Genomic DNA, 21,723 nt, shown 5'->3' with positions numbered 1-21,723 from the left:
ATCATAGTGTAATCATAGTTTAAATTAGTATATCTTCTGTGTTTCAGAACTCACTTTATCATCAGCAGAAACCACTATCTTGGTATGGCTGAACAAAGCAACCATTAATGATTTCCACCTTATCAAGGATCTACAACCCAATTTCTAAAACTCAGTCTGAAACTACTCAGGAACAAAGACAAAACTTCTACAGACACAACAGCACATACTGTAAATGCGATTAAACAACAAGTTATGTGACGAACGTTCAGCAAGCGAACTGAACTGAAATGAACTGAACTGTTTTGTTTTGTGTGATTATTTACTATCGTTTAAATTCTATTATCGTTTCATTGTTCATTCTTTTAATCATTTATCAGAGTGTATTTGATCGTGTTATTAGCCGCCTATCATGTTTAAAGCCTGTTGCTTACATAATCTCTGTAGTATCACATATCGGAGTGTCGGAGTAAGTTGTCGGAGTACATCCATCTAGAGTTTTCTATCGGAGTTATTGGAGTTTTCGGAGTAACTGGAGTCACTTTCCCACGGAGTTTCTTTTACCCTTTTTACGCAGGATCAAACGTGAGTTTCCTTTGTACATTTAATCGCCTTTTTTTTATCGTTACATTCATTTGTAATTTCCATAGCATCATTTCTGATTACACAATCATAAATTTCCTTTTAGTTTTCACTGCATTGTAACACGTCGTACTCAATAAAAACTGGAATGAGACGGATGTGTATATGTGGTTGACACTCAACGTAATCCCAACACTTGGGTACGCGACAAGTTAAAAACAAAGAAAATAAATATCTAAGTATATGCTTTTCCTAGTTGCACAGAAAATACATACATAAAAAGAACAAGTCAGCAAGTGCAGGAGAAGAGGGGGGGAAAGTAACAAATATGCACATGCATCCCTATAAGAAGCTTACTGTTTCACATGGCTTGCCTGGTTCTCAAGTGGATATTTTACATTTGTGGTTCAATCAAGTCAACAGTAGAGCAATTTTAAAGTTATAAGGAAATCAGACATGTTAATATCACAAACGATTTTATGTTCTTGTACAAAGACTGGAAACATTGAGTGTCACAGAACATTGACAACAAAATTAATTTATAACAAGTCCAGTCTTGAACCCTGTGTACATTGGTGTCAGCCAACATCTTATTGCACCTATTAACTGTTAAAGTTTTGCTCAATGAATATCAAATTGAATTTTGGTTGTTTGTTCTTTACAGGGTTTCTAATCAGTGGGCACTTATTATTAAAAAGCTTAATCACGTTATAAATTGGTTGGAACATAGGCACCAACATGTGCAACCCAGTTTTGTACCACTGCCATAAAAAGAGGTGACATTAATCTTAAGTTAATGTACATGTACTTTTAAGTTGTTCAAAATGTAAACATACTGTTGGACTGTAATTCTGGAATGTTTTTAGCAAAATGAGATTTCTTTGTATTGATCAAATTATGGCAAATGAACAACTTTCTTTATGTTTGCTATTTTGTTTTGCTTTGACACACTTTAAATGGCAAGATCAAATAGCATACTAAATGATTAGCTCTTTTGTTTCCTTCATGGAAGTAATTACTGTTGTAGGTTTATTTCCAATTGTTCAAGTCTGCAGAAAATATTGACCAAAGGAAAAAGGTTGATGAGTGGTATGAATTCCATTAAATGAAAAGAAATCATTCAAAATATCAAGCCATTACTTATGGAAGGGTCGAGAAAAATCCTGTGTTGACCTGTGAAGGTACTGTTATCCCTATTCAAGATGAAATGGAACTCCTTGGCATCACTATCCACAACAAGCTTAGGTTTAAGGGACAGATTCGTAAATCTGTCGTAAAGTAAGTCAACAGGTTGATCTCAATCGTCTGAAGAAAATATTGCCTTTTGAACTGAGGATAGATATACATCATGCTTTCATTGCCCCGCATTTCAATTACTGCTCAGAGTCGTGGCATCACTGTGGTAAAAGAGGTTCGGACAAACTTGAAAAAGTCAATGAACGAGTGCTTTGCTTTGTGACCTGTGACAAGTCAATCACATACGAAACGTTGCTAAAACAACTAAACCTGCTGTCTCCATTTAATCAAAGAATTGTTAAAATGGCCACCTGTGTCTACAAAGCTATCCATGGGTATAAAGTCCCAACAGGAATAGGAGAGCTATTGCATGAACGATCAACTAATTATAATCTTAGAGGAAAACACATCCTTGAGCTACCCAAAGTAAATACAACCACCTATGGTGTTAAATTGTGGCGTTATGCTGCAGTTAAGATTCGGAACGCTCTTCTGGATCAGTTTTGTGCCGCTGATAAATACAGAACATTTAAGAAATTGATGTCTATGTTTGACTTCTCAAATTTTACATTTTAATCCTGATTTACACTTAGTTTAATAGTTTTTTAATTGTATAAATAAATTTTTATAGAGGTTTTTATGAGAAATCTTCTCTTTCTATTATTATTTCTGGTTTATTTATTTCCTTTTTATGGCATGTCTGTAAAGTAGCCAATTAGCTAAGAACATTTGACCATGTTAAATAAAGATTGTTGTTATTGTTGTATTGTATTTCCATTGCAAAAAACCAAAAATTACACAATATCGTGACTGCTGCCCTTCGTTTGAGAGATGACTAAATGCCAAATACAATGCAACCTGAAGTAATGTTATTGCTGCATTTTTTTGGCAGTTACATGTGTCTTGTACATTGTAATTGTTTGGTTCTAATACTTGGTCACAGTACATAATTACTTAATGATTTCAACTTAAGATAACACAGAGCATCAAAGAGGCAGAAGTAGAAATTATTACTAGAGGAAGCCAGCAGAAAGGCCTTCAAACGTAGCAACTTTGGTAAGATAAGTATCATAGTCATTAAAAGGAAAACCAAAATTTAAAGAAATGATTGGAGTTAAATTGTTCTTCCAGTGGAGGAAAATTATTTTGAATCATTTCTTCCCAATTCCAGCATTCTAGGAAAAGAAATGTTTTCAAACTCCTCCCCTTCCCCCTAGTTTCTCCTAGTGTTCATACATGAATGCAGCCTTGAGCTAAGGACTTAGTCTACAAAACTCTTTAACAGTCATAGACTGCTAATCACTTTTTTTAAATCCCTTTTACAATGGAAGATGCATGAGGGATTCAATCTTCTATCAATATCTTCAGGAGGAGATGTAAAGCAGTATTATTGAAAATATTTTTAAAGTTGATTGGAAGGATGGAGATGACGAATGGCATCATAGGGCAAATGGAAGGAGTAAAAACGGAGGGAAAGGTGGAGCTTGACCATGAAAAAATGAATTTTCTTAAAAGTAAGTTAATGTTATGATAACTTAAACTTATACAAGTACTATAGAATGGTTGTAAAACTAAGTTTCCAACGTGTCTGTGGTCACTAGAGGACACATTTCTATTTATGCTGTCATTGGTCCATGCTAAATGACTCCAGTTAGTGGTTGTTTTATTTGTAAACCTTAAAAAATTAATTCCAACTATTTGGCCTGAGGCTGTTGCCACCTCAGTTAACATGGTACCTAAAGGGTTTTGTTACCACTTTTATCAAAGTTGCATAGTGCATACAATTAGTTGCAAACCCATGGGAACCCACACCTCTCATTTTTCACATGGGGTTTTGTTTTGGGAACAGAAGAGTTGTTCATTATAAATTTCCCCTGACAAAAAAATCCCTGCTTTAATTTTTGGATCAAAAATTCTGACCATTTTTGGTATAGTAAAAAAATCCCTACAACATTTTTATACAATAATTTTCTTTCTGCTAACTGTGTGGCTATAGAACTGAGCAGTCAAATTTAAAGTTCTGCATTTGTGTAAAAGTTTGTTCAACAATATGTAATATCACTATGTACAGCCTTCAGAGGGCTTTGAGGGTAAATTTAATTCCTTAGTGGCCATCCTAATTTTACCTGTCCCCTTCACGTACATATTTTATAGGAAAAGACTATACATAACCATGTATAGTTACACCGAGCCACCAAAATGTCACAACCCTCTATAATCTGCATGGCTTACAAAAGTAAAGCATTCCCTTTTTATCTAGGACCCCCTTTTGCATGTCTACTAAATGCAGGGTTCGAAACTAATGGGTGTCCTATTGCCCGGGGGCATGTAAAATTTGGCTTGGGCAACTGAAATCTTCAGGCCAGTTGCCCCAGTGGGCAACTGGCTTCCTCCATGCAGGGCAACTGCTGGAACTTGGAAGTAATAATAAAAATAATAATTTAAATCACTTAGAAATAATAAAGAAAACAGAAAACCAAGAAAAGTTGTCTTTTTTGTATGTAGCTAAACAGTAAAAGCACCTTGATTTTCAACGCTCGTCAGGGAGTGAGATCGCAAATGCGTCACTCATGTCAGCGGTACACTTCATGAGAGGATGCACAGAAAGATCTTGAATGCACATGTGTTCAAAATGGCGGGTAAAATTACTCGATTTTTTAGCTCTAAGTCGGACAAAGAACCACAACGAGACAAAGAACCATCCGATAATCTCCAGCCGCCTGCCAAAAAAGTTTGTAGCAACTTAACAGCTTCTAAAAAGTACGACAGCACTTCGAGAGTACGAAAGTTCCTTCCAAAATGGGAAAAGGATTTTCCTTGGATCCAGTTTGCTGGAGGTAAAATGTACTGTAAATACTGTTTGGAAGTAAATGAACATGCAGACAAGAATAGCTCATTCTACAAGGGTTCAGATAATTTCCGAATTGGTGTCATTCGTGCCCATAACAAAAGCAAGCAACACTTGCGATGCGCTGATGTTTACCGCTCAAAACGTAACCCACAAAACCCAATTGAACAAGGTTTGAGAAATATGGAAAGTGCTGTTCAAGGAAAGTTGATGAAATTGTTTAACACAGCATACTTTGTGGCAAAAGAAGAGATGCCCTTCAGCAGTTTTAAGAGCTTGTGTGAGCTTCAAATAAAGAATGATGTAGAGCTTGGTAACACCTATTTCAATGATCATGCATGTAAAAACTTCATTGAATCATCTGCAGAAATTTTAAAAGCTGACTTAAGTGAAAAACTAAACAATGCAAGCCCTCGCTTCTTTTCAGCAATGGCAGATGGTTCCACAGACTCTGGTATTATAGAACAAGAACTTTTGTTTGTCAGGTATCTTAACAATGGGTTACCTGTGAATAGATTTTTAACTGTGCAGTCAGTTAAACATGCAAATGCTGATGGGATTTTGCAAGCAATTGACAATGGATTTAATTATGCCAATGTAATTAATTGGAAAGATGGACTAGTTGGATTTGGTGCTGATGGTGCTTCTGTAATGATGGGTAGACAGAATGGAGTACTCAAGAAAATCAAAGATGATGTCCCACACCTCATTGAAATGCACTGTGTGGCGCACAAATTGGAACTTGCAATACTTGATGCATTTAAGGATGAAAGCATTTTAACAGAACTGAAGGATCTTCTTCAAGGGATTTATAAACATTATCACTATTCTCCAAAGGCTTTACGAGAACTAAATGAGCTAGCCCAAGTTCTGGAACTTAGTGTACTGAAGCCTGTAAGTTTACTTGGTACAAGATGGACCCCACACCTTCACCGGGGACTGAAGGTATTCCTTCACAACTTTGCAATCATTTACACACATTTTCAGAACACAGCTGCTCAAGGGAATGGTGCCAGTGCTGTGATGCAAGTACGAGCCCGAAAAATCACCACACAGATGTCTGACTTCAAACAGGTACTTTTCATGCACTTTATGCTTGATGCACTTGATGTTGTCAGTCATTTAAGCCTGGTAATGCAGAAAGACGCAGTCACTTTAGCGGAGGTGAAAGATTCCATTGAACGCACTCGCTTGTCTATGCAGGCCTTGGTGGTAAGACCTGGTGCAAAGCTTTCACAGTTTCTGGAAGCTGTGGGAGATCATGGTAACCATTTCAAAGGTGTTGAACTCAACAGACAAGATGGAGATATTGCTGCCTTCACTAGGCTTAAAGAAAGAGTAATTGGGTCCATGGTTGCCTATGTAAACACCAGGTTTGCTAATGTGAATACCAATGATGTTATTGCTGCTTTTGACATGTTCAACACTAGCCTGTGGCCTGATCGTGATGATGAACTGACACTGTATGGGGAACAAGAACTGAACACTCTTGTTGATCATTTCAAGCTACTTCTTGAAAGAAATGATTTTGATTTGGAATTGGTGGATCAAGAATGGCAAGAACTCAAAGTTTGTATTAAGAGAAATCATAGCCAATTGAGGATGCTTCCCATGTGGCAGAGAATCTTTGCAGAATATTCAGAAAGATTCCCTAACATCCTCATGCTAGTGGAGATAATGCTTGTGTTACCATTGGCCACGGCATGTTGTGAGCGTGGTTTTAGCACCTTGAAACGTATCAAATCAGATTGGAGATCACGCCTGGAAACAGAAACCCTTGATAACTTAATGAGAATCTCTATTGATGGCCCAGATTTGGAATCATACAATGCTGCTCGCGCCTTGCAACACTGGTGGGACAAAGGAGAGCGACAACGACGCCCAAATTTTCAGAGACAATAAAACACACCATACTCACTACTGTAAGCAATTTTTATTTTAATGTCAGTGGGCAACTACCTTTTAGAACAGGGCAAGTACAGTTTTTGGGGGGCAACTAAAAATTAAATGGCAGTTGCCCAATGGGGCAAGTTACCTCAAAAGTTAATGTCGAACCCTGTAAATGGAATGCACTGTTTTGACTTGTGTTGGAAATGTGATGGTGCTGTAAAAAGGATGTAAAGAGGAGGTTATTCTGTTTAAGTTACTCCAAAAAAGTAGCTGGTCTTAACTTTTTGTGACATAAAATAATAAAATTGCAATGTTATAATTACATTAATTTTGTTTTTCTAAATGTAAACTCATTGTTTTATCTTTCAGGGGCCATATCAGTGAAATTTAGTTCAGATACCTTTACTAGGAAGTTGCCGCTAATTAGGCAGTGCTGCAACCAGAAATGCCCAAGTGTAAAAAAAGTCCTTGTTAAGAAAGAAGCAGCAGCTGCTGCAACAGCTCCAGTGCCAGCACCAGCTCCAGAGCAAGATTTGCCAAGGCTGCCTGAAGATTAAAGTTGACACTACTCAAAAATAATGTTCACATCCTGTTTGTAATTTTAGATCGAAATTTTCAACTACTGTATATTCAGCAGCCAATCATGATCAAAATGTCAAATTTACGATTAATGTGATGGTATGCAACTTAATTTAAAAATTAACACTGTTTAAGTTTAACCCTTTAAGCTGCGATAGAGCCATATGGCACTCTTGCATAACTGCATCTTATTCCTGAGAGTGCCATATGGCACTTTGAAACCTGTATTTATTTTGACCGATAAAAAGACCAGTTACCGGTATATTGTTGCTAGGCAGTTCTATCGTATTTCAACCAATGGGAAAGAGTGTAAGATTTGATTTAATGCTAAAATTGTCACTATGTTTCTCTGAGCATCATGCTGAAAATCACAGGTCTGGTGAGATGGCAGCTTTGAGAGATAATGAGAGCGAAGAGGGCATGTTTTTAGGGTTTACCGAGGAAGATCAACAATCCATTGCTGAGTTAAGACAAGGAGGAATTGTAGATAGACATGAAAGCGACTCAGAGTCAGATATTTCCGGCTCTTCTGTAGCAACTGAAGACCTTCCAGACTTCACAGACTCCGAAGGAGAAGAGATTGAAGAAACATGGAATGTCAATGAAGACCCCATTGAGGTTTTGCCATTCTCTGTGGCCACTGGCCCAACTTCTGGTGTTGCAGAGAATGGAACTGCAAAAAAATTTTTTACTTATTTAATGTTTCAGAATACCTTATAGAGCTTATTGTCACCAAAACAAACTGCTAGACACAAGTGTGTATTACTATAAAGCCAGACCAGGAATGGTTCGAGACAATACTCTATGAAATGAAAGCCTTTATCCGTCTTCACATACTCCTTGGTATCAAACAGTTGCCTGCAAAGCAAAGATCCACTACTTGGTGCTCCAGCGTATAAAATGTAATGTCAAGTAATCGCTTCGACAAACTCCCCAAATACTTGCACCTAGATAACAGTGCAAATCAAGTGCCTCATAAGAATTCTGCACATGACAAGCTTTTTAAAGTACAACCAGTTCTTGATCATGTCATTCAGAATTGTGAGATATAACTGAAACCAGAAAAGGATTTGTCAGTGGATGAGGCCATGGTAAAATTCAAAGGACATTTAGGTATGGAACAGTACATGCTGCTAAAACGAGGACTCAAAGTGTGGGTTTTAGCCAAAGCATCTAGCGGCTTTGTTTGTAACTTTCATGTGTATACTGAAAAAAGACATGATGGCACCGCAGAACAGAACTTAGGTTATTGTGTTGGATGTTCAAACTTGGAACTTGGTAGGAAAGAATCACCATGTCATTTTTGACAACTTTTTCTCTACTGTTAAGTTTGTGGAAGATCTCTTGGACTTGGAGGACAGCATGTATTCTTGGGAAACCAAGAGAGTGAACAGGAAAGATTTCCCAAAGGAACTAGATGCAAACAATCCCAATGTCAAGCACTTGAGGCGAAGAGAGGCGCTATTTCACCGAAAAAACGTGGTTGCTATAGCTTGGAAAGATAAAACACGGTCTATTTTAAGAGCACCCAAAGCAATTTACTTGGAAATGGGACAGTTAACTGTAAAGAATGGGATGGAACAATAATTCAAGTGCATAGCATCCCTATAGTGAAAAGCTACCACAATAGTACGAGAGAAGTTGATCTGCATGATCAGCTATGTGGTCATTATGCCATCAGTAACAAATATAGAAAGTGGTGGCACTACCTGTTCTGGTTCTGTTTGGATGTGGAATTGTGAACTCTTTTATTTTGGAGAAAAAAGTGATCAACCATCCTTCCAGAACACATTTGGCATTTCATATTGAACTCACCCAAAATCTAATTGGTGAATTCAGCAATCGAAGGAGAACAACTAGACCTGGACAGTCTGAGGATGGGCACTGGCCAATTGCTTTAAGCAAAGGGCAATGCAAACATTGTCTTAAACACAGGAAGACAACATTTTGCAGAATGGGCTGCCAGTGCTGCAGCAAGTGCATTTGTTTGGTGTGCTTTCCAAACCACATTGGTGACCTATTCTGATGTGTCAGGAGCACATGAAATTCAAACTAGTACACCAGGAGATTTTTCATAAATTTCTTCAATGATTAGGACTTGAGACATTGCCAGACTTTCTGTATATTTTTTTATCATGTTATTCATTGAATTTTTTTTGGTAGATTTTGCTTGTGTTTTAAAGTTTTGGCTACTTCATTGCAAAGCAATTGCCAACTATAGTGTAAATAATTGAAGTTTTCTATGTTGAACTATTTCCAGGTCGCTCAAATTCACTCGACAATGAACTGTTTGCTGTCATTAAGGTCTAAAAATTAAAGATTATTTCTTGCTGAATACTTTTTGTCTAAGTGTTTTGTCTTTTGTTCTATAGTTTTTGCGATAAACAATATTATTGAAGACATGATAAAAACAAGACATTTAGGTCCTGCAGTGCCAGTTGAACTCTGGGAATAGGGGTTTAAGTTTCCTTAGTTTCCTGTGGGGCTTAAAGGGTCTAACCCATTGACATATGATGCACCCTCATGCGCCTGGAAACAAAACCCCTCTGAAATTCCAATGCACCCAAATGCACCCTGTCAGATATGGCTTGTTTCCATTGGCTGTAGCTTAGAAACAAAACTCCCCTGGGAAGCACGACATGCAAAAATTAAGTTTTCATTTTAGACCAAACTCATTATCCCATGTTCACTGAGCGATTTTCACAAATTTTTCCACAAAACGTCTTAGGCTTAGACGTAGTTTCTGGAAGAATTTATGAAAGTCAATTTTTATCTGATGAAGAGCAAGAAGTCTTTGCTGGTTTTACCATCAAAGAAAGCAACAAAATGAGTCAAGCTCATGAAACATGGCAAGAACAAAACTTGCTTTGCAATGTGGATGGCAAGATGGAAGACTGTTTAGACCAACAGTGACAAGAAAGGGGAAGTGATCTACTTGGGCAAGAATCTGATGGACAGTGAGCTATTTTGAAGAAAAGGTCTGTTATTATATTCCTTGGACTCTTGGAGAGACCTACTTGGATAATAATCGGTACTTTTTCCTGGACAATTTCTTCACATCTGCTGATTTGATGTGAAACTAGCAAACAAGACACATCTATGCTTGTGGCACCATTTGCACTAACAGGAAAGACTACCCTTCTGACCTGAAGTGAATGAAGCTAATTCTAGGCGAAGTACGAACCCGTCCGATTGGGAATTTAGTTGCCACAATGTGAAGAGACAGACATGTCATGTCTCCAGTATTGACCAACACTACCCCTGAGCCAGAAATTCATTCAATGCAGCAAGTTGTTCACAGGCGTCAGAGACAAGTTGTCCCACCTGATGCGATGAAAAATGTTGTGGATCTTATTATGGAGGAACGAATGGGGGTCGATATAAATGATGAGTGTCTTAAGCTATTATCCACCTGGGACAACTTCTCGCAAATGGTGAAAGTACTTGCTCTAGTTTTTTGTCAACTTGTTGCTGGCGAATGCACACATCCTAGAGAAACTAGCCGGCCAGAAGAAGTGATCCTAACTTGCCTTTCGCCAAGAATTAGTGAAGCTTCTTATTGCTCCCTACAATGGATATAAACGTCCGTCTAATTTTGAAACATGCGCTGTGACAATGAAGGAAAACTTAAGTGACCATTTTCTGGGGAAACTGGAGGGCAGGAAGAAAGCTTGTGCTATGTGCACAAAAGTTGGCTGAAAAAGTAATGAAGGCAGCACATTCGAAACATCTTATGCATGTGAACAGTGTGACGTTCCTTTGTGTCACCAAATGTGGGGTGAACAATCATGTTTTGCCAAGTGGCATAGTGGAAATTTGTAAGAAATAGAACCTTTAAGTAGTGTGCTACAGTCATTTTACAACAATTTGTGATCATAGCATTTTTAATTGTAAAAACTATAGGTAAAAGTCCCACTTTGCAAGCAGGTATGGATGAAAACAACAACCCTGATTGTCGTTGTTCGAAAAAAAAATTATTGTTAACATTTGCTGCGAGTGGACAAATATGCATTGTTAAAAGTGAAACTTTTCATTTAGGCATAAAAATTGGTTTCTTCTTACTGTTGACTCACAAAAAATAATTTTACAGCTGCGCCTTGTGACATGTTGTAATATGGCAATGGTGGCAAATTCAAAATTGACCCAGGTTAGAAAGCTGAGGATCCTTTTGTTGAGGAGAAATTTGTGATGTTTTTTGAAGTTGTATTTGAGGGAAAGCATTTATGTGATTCTTATGGAATAAGAGTACAAAAAAGAGCTATCATAATGATAAATACTTTTTTAAGCTGAAGGCAACACTGCTAACAACTCACTGTTCATCATGAAGTTGAGTCAGTTCTCTAGCTTTAGAATTATTTTTGAGAGAGCCTGATGCTCAAGTTGAAAATAAAATTTGATAGGGGAAAAGTATATCATGTAACATGCAACTTTGTGAAATTTCCCCTTCAGTAGAGTAAATTGTAGACATTAAAATCTTAAATCAGTTTAGCAGTGTGTGTGTTCACTGTGGCAGCCATTTTCTCTGGAATTTCAGGGGGTGGTCTGAGCTCTAGGGGTGTGGAACTCGATGTGAGGCTGCAAATAACAGTCAGTCATGGGACAAATGTCCGGTAAATTTTGGGTTTTGACCGGTGAGAGCTGAGCCTGGTCGGATACCTTACTGGGTATTTTTGCTGCAAAGGAAGTAAAAAACTTTTCTTGAAGTTTTGGCCAAATATGACACAAGTTTATTTTTTCATTTTATTCTGTACTTAGAATTAATTTTATCATGCAAAAATGTCAAGTTGAACTATAAACATACTTCATTGGTCAACCTATGTGTTAATTTGAAACATTTTGCAGCAGCATTGGAAAGATTGTCAAGTCTGATTTCCTCAGAATTATGTCCAACTGAAAAAATATAAAAATCTGAGCTCTCATGTTATTACTCATTGTCTATAATTATCTGCAAGTGTTGTTTCAGTTGTAATTAGACCTGCGGTTAAAATGTTCTGCAAATCGCATACAGAGGACAAATTCTCACGTTTTTCTGGATGCAATCACTTTCAAAAACTAGAAAAACCCGAAAACATAACCAGTGCTTTTCTAGTCCATATGATTGCAATTCTGTTTTATAGCTCTTAACAGCCAATTTCAGTGCAGTCCCCAGACCCGCACCACGTTTATTTCCCGAAACATCATTTGCCTACTGATTATTCGCCCAAGTGTACTGACAGTAAATAATTTTATTCCACAACTACAGCTGTTAACAGTATTTTTATCTAGCACGGATTGAACCCTTGTGCAGTTAGGTTGTCCAAAATGGCTTTGCTTTGCTAAACCATCTGAATAAAATACCATAAAAACAAAAGGTAAAATAATCTTAAGCTCAGTGAGCCATAAACATGTGGCACAACTTTTGTCTGGTTTTATCAACTTCGTATGAGGTTAAACTTCTGTAGAGATTTGTAAGCCATTCAGTTTCATCCACTTCTCAAACACAGAAGGCTCGAAAATAAAGTTTATGTCCCCCACAATATTTTTAAAAGTCTCTTACCAAATTTGTGCAGGCATGAAATTTATTTATTGCTACTTTTATAGTGATCGCCTTAAATGTACAAATTAGGCATGCTTAGTAGTCATGACAACCTTCAATTCCCAAAATAACTTTCATTCATGGGAAACTTGTTACGCGGGAAAATACGGAATACACATGTGATCAGGCCAATAAAGACAAAGTTTCCCCTACAGCACGACCATAGATTTGTGTTTTTGCCGGGGAAAAACATTCTTATTTCTCTCTTACACCTCAAGTAACAGATCCAAACTCAAGAATCCCTTGCACTTATCAAGGTGTGATTGGAAGCAAATCTTCACCTGTAAAGAAAAGGCCCACCAAGGAGAACATAACCAATTTTTTTTTTCTAAGGTTGATGGACTGCCCCAAAAATCAATTAAAAGACCAAATGATGAGATGAGACCAGAAAGATATGTAGAAGCAGGCTTGAAAGGTGTCAGTGCCAAAAAGATGGATGCCAATCAGGGTAACTTTGAAGCTGCAGTGAAGTCTGACTCTGCTAAGATAACATCAAGAAAACTCACCTGTTCTACAGTGGAAAGGTGGAAAACCCAAGACCTGGTACTGTACGAAGCAGGTTCTTGGCTAACCTATGATAGCGAGAAAACTAAAAGGGGACATCATTGTGCTGCACTGAAATGCACTGAAAGGTATGTAGTCAGTTTGAATCTGTGATTAAAAACAGACCTAAGTTCTCAAAAACCTTTATTGATGGCTCAACCAACTTTAAACTTACAAACTTGGTAGACCATGCCAAATCTGATATTCACAAAATAGCCTTTTCTCTCCACAATAAGCAGCAAGGTCAACTTCCATCCACAGCAAGCAACAGTAAACAGCAAAATCAACCAAAGTTAGAGTTTAATCTTAATTGAATTATGACGCTTGGGATTGCAGAAGCAGTGGAAATGAGTCAATGGATGAGGTCATTTACACTATGTTAGCCACTCCCAAGATCCCCTCCTACAACACGGACTCCAGGCATCACAGCTGCAGGTGGTCAGTGAATGGCATGACATGCCTGACTACACAGTGCAATATTTGTCACCTTCTCCCCATTATAGAGTAACATGGTACAAGATTTTCCACTCTTCAAGAGCTTTGGAATGGCAAAACATTCTGTTGTTCATCTGTTTACTCTTCACTCTTCCTGTATCCAATGTAGCCTTGGAGAGAATAATCAGCAACTTGGGAAGGGTAAAGACAGCCAAAAGAGCTTAACTCTCCCAGGGAACTCTTCAGGATCCTAAGAATCCAAGCTAGAGGACCACCACTGGAGAGTTATGACCCCTCAATGGCTGTCCAGAAGTGGGATAGAGCAAAGAGTAGACGACCAAACCCACAGCACAGGAAAGTGTACATCTAAAGGTCATCAACATCAAAATGTGTCCTTGTAAAGGAAGATTCTTCTGATGAAACCAGTTCGTCTGAAAAGACTCTCTTCAGAAATGAAAATGAAGACATAGACACAGTCTGACTCTCCATAAAACACAAACTTTCTTAATTTTAGTTAATTCCTTTTTTTTGCTAGATGTAACAAATCCTTCTCTAAAAGGAACTGGAAGGATTTGTACTGAAATACCGAAAGAAAATGAAGTGAATGTCTCTATTTTTAAATTTCTAATGGCTTATAAATTTTTGTCCAACCACACTGGCTTTTTGTCCAATCAAAACTTGTCCTTGGCCTGACAAATGACCTGCTTAGAGACAAAAATTATTCGCAGGCTTGTCACTGGGTTAAATGTTAATTCTGTTTACAAGTGTGAGTATAAATTTACCCATACAATCCTAGTAGTTACTCTTTAAGGACTTTTTTCAGAGTTAGAAGACATTTATTTGAAAAAAAAATTCTAGATTAACCACTCATCCATAGACAGTACTCAGTTCTATCCTTTGAGGACTCATCAGTGCAGCCCCGAGTCTGATTGAAAATAAATTGGGTGTTGTAAATGAGACAAAAGAGTCTGCTATGATCTGAAACTTCATGTTTAATTTTATAAAATCAACTTGATCTCCCTCTCTCACACCGCTCTCCTCTTATGCTCTGGTCTCTCATTTTCGATCTATAATATGATCCTGTTGTTCAATCATCTGTCACTTATTGCAAAAAATCAACCAGAAATCAATTAACACTGAATCATCTCTCAAAAACCCTCCTGTCTTTTTTTTTTTTAAACAGAGAAAAAACACTAGAATGGCACACTCGATAAAACTTGAAATTCAATGAATGAAACAAAAAGTTAGTTCAGTATATCAGTTCAGCGTGCCCAAATATCTCTAATCAGCATTAATTTTTGCATCAAGTATGCCATAGTGAGCGGCTACCACTGCATCTCTCCTGGGCTTGAATGTCAGGGCTTCAGGGTTGAGTTGCAAAGGAGCCTGTACACTCTCCCGATCACAGGACAGCTCCATTGGGTAAAGGTGTTGTACAGCCTGTTCAAGTGTTTCTTCCCCACTTGAAGTTTGGCAGCTCGAACAATTCCATCTCATACCGAAATCAGATCTTCCATGATTCCAATTTTCTATTTGTTGCAATTTTGTTCCTGGTCTTTTACAATGACAACCTCTCCTTTGCCCAAGGGTGTAGTTTGACCCTTGTGTTTCATTCGGTGTTGTTCTCTCAACCCTCGTAAATATTCAGTAGTCCACCTGGTCTACAAAGCCTGCTTGCACCTTTGCAGATATGTAGCTCTTCTACATCGATCAAATTCTCTTAGATGGTGTAGTTCCAGTTCTGGTAGCTGGTTTCATCGAAGAAATAGCAGTGAGTTAGGGGTAAGCGCGGGCAACTGTATGACATCTTTGACGTAACATAAAGGGTGGTTATTCAAAGCAATCCCACATCCAGTACCACTTCACATAGTTCTGTGCAGGTCAACATTCTGCATCCAATAGCCTTGTTTTGACCAGCCCGACAAGGCACTTGAACTGTCCTTCCCACCAAGTGGCATGGCTGAGATTGAATTGCCACTAGATGTTCTCATGTGCTAGGTAGTCTTGTATCTTCTAGTCACACATAACTTCTTTGGGCCATTTCCCAGTGCCAACAAAGTTTTTCCCATTATTGGAATGTATCTTCTCCAGATGCCCATGGCGCATGATGAGCTGTTTTAAACTTCTTAAGAATTTGCTGGTTGCCAGGTTTGGTAGTTCTTTCAGGAATAATCCTCATGTAAGACTGTATGTGTACAATGCAAGATAGGCCTTTCCTTCTGTTTTGGCTCTGATATGGTATTTGATGGGCCCTGCAAAATAAACTCTGATAACCTTGAATGAGGTGCTCCCCTCTGTATGGTCAGTGGGTAGGAGTACAGGAGGCGGTGTTGCCAGTGCCATAGGCTGAAAGTGCTGAGAACTTGTTTTATGTGTGCCCTTAAATTTGGTACCCAGTATAGCTCTTGTACTTTGGTCATAGTAAGGGCCACACAGTGCTGTGTGGACATGTGATTAGTGAACTTATGTGTGAGAGAAGGGTGTGGAGTCTGGCAGAAAGATGGGTAATGGCCTTGATTTCTTCCTCTACACTCTAACATTCCCTCTTGGTTTCCGTGCACATTCAAATGTAAACAGTCTTCTTCAAATTTCCCACTTGAATTTGCTTGTTGTTGAGCTCACTTGATCCAGAATGACACTGTTTATGGACAGTTGTTATGTTTTGGAGGAATCTCCTGATCCAGGCACCGACTCACAAGACACGCAACAGCTCATGCTTCTCTAGCAGCTCATCAAAGGCATTGTTGTTCTCTGTTTTCCCTATCGCCAGAGCAAACAACTCACACGTTTGTTTTACTTCTTCCACTTTTGATTCTTGAGTAGATGGCATGACAAGGTCAGGCAGCCATTCCTGTGGTTTGCAAACCACAGGACTAACTAACTAACATCTCTTCCCCAACTCTTCACTTCCTCTGGGTTCTGTTCTGTTGGTACATGCTTCCAGTTGATTTGTTTTTCCTGGATCTTCCTCACTTGATTTCCCACAAACCGTTTGTATTCACCGCTTCCACAGCTCCAGTGCAGTGCTACTGTGCTACCCAGCCGATCGTAAACATTTCTTGTGGGAAAACCCTTCAGGACTTCTTTGACATTTTGTAAGGGGCTATCCCACATGATCTTGGTATCATGGGCATCTCTGTAGAGCATTTTCCAGAGAGGGTCATGCGTGAAACGAGACCAAGTGGATCTCAGATTTTTGTGACTTTTCCCAGGATATCCTTTTTGTTGGCTCAGCCGTTGAAGTTGGACAGCTGACTTGAATTTTGTCTTTTTCTTTGTCCCATGGGACCCCAAGCAGTTTTGATTTGCCCTTTCTGGTTCCCAGTTGCTATTTGGCGTAACTCTGACTTTCTACATCTGAAGTCACACCTTCAATTTCTAACTATTTCCACTTGTTGGAAGGTCACTTGTGCAGCTTTAAAGTCGCCTCACCAAAGATTGTTGTGGCTGTCATCTTGATTTCTAATGCTTGTTTTGTTGTCTCCCTGCTACTGATTAAATCATCTACATACATACTGCACTCTATCTCCTCTACTAGTTCTGAGTTAACCATTTTGTATCCCTGTAGATGTTCCTTGGTAACTGCGGCCAAGAAGAATCGAGATGGTGCCAAACCAAAGAGTACTTGAGTGAATCATAAGGTTTCTGCTTGCTTGCTCTGTAGATCTTTTAACCAATAAAAGCAAAAGGCATCTTGGTCTTCTCTTTAGTTTCAAACTTACAAAAATGCTTGTTTTAAATCGCCAGCTATTACCATGAGATAGAACCTGTTTGGAATCAACACGTTCCAAAGCTGGCTCTGTAGTGGAGGGTCGATTTTGAGATAATCGTTGAGTGAGGGGACACTTGCATTTGCTCTTGCAGAAGCATCATAGACAATGTGCATCAATGTACATCAATGTAGAACTCTCTCTCTCTCTTTTGTCAAATTCGTGGATAAGCACAGGTTGTGTTCCTGTAATGACAGGCAAATTCACAATATTCTGGACATACGTATTCACGATCTCCCTCATTTTCCCATTTTCACAGACGAGGATATTCTTTGTCCTCTTGTAGCCGTCTGTTGTGAAAGGCAGTCTGTCTATCTCCCCTCGAACCTTTGGATCTACCAGCTCTTTCAGGTATGCAAACTTGGTAACAGATGCAAGGTTTGCTTTATCAATTTTAGCTTGAAATTTCTTCCAGAATGACAGCCATGCTTCATAGGTCCCATTAAACTTTGTGATCTGTAGTTTTGGTACTGTAAGATCCAAGTGTAACATTTTTTCTATTATTCGTTCTTGCGTAATTTGTTTTTCCTTTGCGTACGCAAATTAGTTTATACTTCTTTTCGTCCATTTGTTTAGTTTTTTTTTTTGGCGTTAATTTAGGTGTTTATTCCTTTCTGTCAGTTTTCGCGCCCTCGTTAGCGTTTCTGTGCTGTTTCATCTTCATTAGCGCCTTTCTAAGTTTCTATAGTTTTATTTTCCGCATGTTCTAGCGTATTTTTCATATCGTAGTTTTGCAGTACAGTTTGGGCAGTTCATTTTGGTCCGCGCTTAGCGCAGTTCTGTTTAGTTTCTTGCAAGTCTCTTCGCGTTATTCGCAGTCCGCTTTACAGCAATTTTCTCTGGCCGAAACAATGTAAGTGTACTTCACAGTCCTCGTTTTGCAGTTTTGTTATTTCCTTACTCTAATTTACCTTAGTCGCAACTTGTAACTTTTTTGCTTTTTTTTACCGTTTTAGTTTCAACCCACGCTGTTTGTATGCACACTCTTAGTACCAAGCACGTCGGCTACAATAAATCTTCATTCGAATTTGGTTTGTGGTGTTGTTATTAAAGGCCAGGAGACTTACACGCTTATTGCAGTTTCAGGTACCTTTGTTGTCCTTTGTTCACTCCAATTAGCCTTCTCAACAGGTTTCTGTTTTGCCTCGGCCTCTTCCAGGTGGTGTTGAAATTCTAGCTTCATCTCCACTTGTTCTCTTTCGAATTTAAGCTCCTCTTCACGTGTACAGGCTTTCCTCTCTTCATCGTCCTTTTGTTTTCAATGTTCGATCTCTTCATTTGTCTCCAATAGCCATTTTTCCAGTCACAAAACTTCTTTGTCAGCTTCAGCGATAGGTTCTTCAATGTTACTGCTCCAATTTCCAACATCTTCTGCCCTTTTTCCAGCCTTGAACATTGTCTCTCCCCTGTTAGTTTAAGTGTGTCTATTACTTTTACTAAGGCTTGTAGGTTGTTGTGATGTTGTGCAACCACTCCTAGGTTTCCCTTTTCCACAATGCCGCCTGTTTTTCCATTAGTGTACAACAACATCTGGGATATATATAGCCTCTACTTCTTTGGATAGTTCCTCCATGTTTCGCAGGTCCCCTTAGAGGTGCCACTGTGTCGGAAATGAGACTGAAGAGTCTGCTATGATTCAAACCTTCATGTTTTATTTTATAAAATCAACTTGATCTCGATCTCTCCCACACCATACTTGTCTCACACTCTGGTCTCTCTCATTTTAAATATATAATATGATCCTATTGTTCAATCATTTGTCACTTATCACAAAAAATCAACTGGAAATCAATTAACTCTGAATAATCTCTTGCATGTGGTCTGTTAAGAACATTTGATATGAGCCAACTTTTGACATTCTTTTTCAGAGCTCATGACCGTAGTTAAGCAAGTTTGGGTTAATACAGTTAATATAAGGGGAAATAACTTGGCATCTATATTCTTACCATGTGTGAACACAGACCAAAATATAAAAAATTGGCTATTTTTGTCAAATCTTTAAGAAATTTGTGTATTATGATCATCATGAAACCCTTTTTTAAAATAAAGATCTGAACTTATTTCTCTAAGCTCTTGCTAGGTTTGTTATTGGATCAACATGAAATCTTACAGTACACAATCATAAAATTACCAAAAAAAAATAGTAATTTCTAATAAGATTGTGTAGATGTTGTTACAGTGGCATTCTTTAAGATCATGATAAAATTCTTATAAGATCTTAATAACATACATAATGACCTTAATACATTTATCATGGGATCTTGCCATGTTCTTAAAAGATCTTATAAAGAAACTTAATAGGATTCTTGAGAGAATTGACGAAAGGTTTTTCAGAAATTTTCTTGCAGGAATCTTCTAAGAATCCCATAAGAATCTTGTAGGATACCTGTAAAAATCTTGTAAGAATCTTCTAGAAATCTTACCAGAATCTTATTAAAATTGTATAGGATTTTGGCTAAGATGCTGTTAACATTCTTCTTAAAATCTTCGTAAGATCTTGCTGGGAATCTTACATAATTTGGTAAGAACCTTAATAAAGTCCTTGTAAGAATCCTGTAAGAATCTTACAAGAATCTTGATAAGATCTATTATAAGAATCCTTTGTAGATCCTATTATGATTCCTATTAATAACCTTAATAAGATTTCTACCCAAGATCTTTATAGCCCTCAACAGTTATTATGGGCAGCCTAAACTCTCTCCATTTTACATGTAATATATATTTTTTTGTATCATGTAAATTAATGTAGGGTACAAATAAATTTCTTGTTGTTGTCAGGTAATCCAAACCAGGATTACTGAGTTAACAAAGTTGGTTATCTATAAAATACAAATAAGTAATAAGCTAAATCCATATCTAGATTTTTGAAAAGTAATGAATATAATACAATTATTTGGATAATTTCTTTTCCAATTATGGTTTTCTCTAATTTTCCAGTTTGGTTAAAAAAAATCTAACTTGTCTATCTAAATTGGAAATTTTACGTTTTTGCCAAGCTTGGATTTTAGTGAAAATTCAATAAAAAAAATAAGTAAAACCTCAAGTTTAAACCAACTTGATTGTTTGTTATTTTTTCCAGTGAGACACCATGATGATCATGTTTTGTTTTGAAAAAGGCTCCCCTCGCAACATTGCTTGAAAATTGGCAAAAGCTGGAATTAGCCATGCTTAGTTAGAAGAGACAGTGAAGAATTCATCTCTGCCAGCCTTTCACACTGGAAGGTGATAAATTTTTTACTGCAGCAGCCAAACAAGACACAATATCTTTAGGAACTTTTCACAGCTCTCAAAAGTCAAAAAAAGTCTGCAGAGGTTCACTTCAATGCAGGTTGGGTTGAGATTATTTTGCAAGGTTCAAGATTAACAGAGATAAGTAAATACAATGGGTAAATATCATTTACTGGGCAAATACTTAAATAAATATTTTTAAATTTGCTCCAAAATATCAATTTTTTACAGTATAGGGAAGTATGCATGATGCAAATGCATCTTCATAAACAGGTACATTAGATATGTGCAAGTTCATGTGGGCAGAAAATTAATAACAGACACTTTACTATGAATGCCTCCGGTGTTATATTCAACCTAAGTGTGAAATTAAAGCCCATAGATGCAAACTATATTGTAAGCATGATTAAACAATCATACTGAAATATTTTAAAATCACAACAATCATAATAACAAATACATCTTTATACCATAGCACAACCTACTGGTGTGTTTATCAACTAGATAACCATCTCTTCTTCTTTACCATCCTTTCAATACCAGGAATACAAGTCCCTTTTAACACCAGAATTATAACTAATAGCTATGGAAGGCATTGAAAATCTATGAAGAAAGACTACTGTGGCCAGCCTACCCATCAAACTTCTCATTGTGTGAAATAAACATGGCAACTCAATCCCAGAAGCGGTGGAAGAGCATGTTTGTGACTAATACCAGTCCTCAATCAGGTGAAAGCGTGGACTTTGAGAGCAAAAAAGGCCTTCCCCTCAAAGGAAAATGGTTGAAGGCTATTATTTTCAGAGGATCAGAGAGAAAAATTTACAGCACCATCCTATGTATCAGATTTTAATTTTTTTGTACATCAACTACAGTTGCAAGAAATGTGTGAGGGAAGCCCTAAAAAAATTCATCTCCTCTCTATAATTCAAAATTTCCAGAAACTCAAAAGTATGATTTACTGCAAGTATCTTCATGATCTAAAAATGACTTTTATTCTCCTGATATGTGTTCTGCACGAGTTTAGAGGTTTATTTTTCTGCTGTGGTCAGATGACTTTA

At 37.7% G+C, this 21,723-nt stretch overlaps 2 protein-coding genes across 2 annotated transcripts in view; one reads left to right on the top strand and one right to left on the bottom strand.

The window, feature by feature from the left end:
- Positions 1-21,723, bottom strand: part of LOC149042769 (uncharacterized) — a 45,294-nt gene that overhangs the window by 21,441 nt on the left and 2,130 nt on the right. The gene's annotated exons all lie outside the window — the stretch shown is intronic.
- Positions 4,091-6,700, top strand: LOC149042770 (zinc finger protein 862-like). The gene has a single exon (XM_089213493.1). It carries the CDS (start codon positions 4,394-4,396, stop codon positions 6,545-6,547), a length of 2,154 nt encoding a protein of 717 aa, XP_089069619.1. The 5' UTR covers positions 4,091-4,393; the 3' UTR covers positions 6,548-6,700.

Source organism: Pocillopora damicornis, chromosome 7, assembly GCF_964200805.1.
Source record: "Pocillopora damicornis chromosome 7, jaPocDami1.2, whole genome shotgun sequence".
Lineage (NCBI taxonomy): Eukaryota > Metazoa > Cnidaria > Anthozoa > Scleractinia > Pocilloporidae > Pocillopora > Pocillopora damicornis.
The sequence above is the reverse complement of the archived record's forward strand: the minus strand, read 5'-3'. Positions and strand labels throughout refer to the sequence as shown.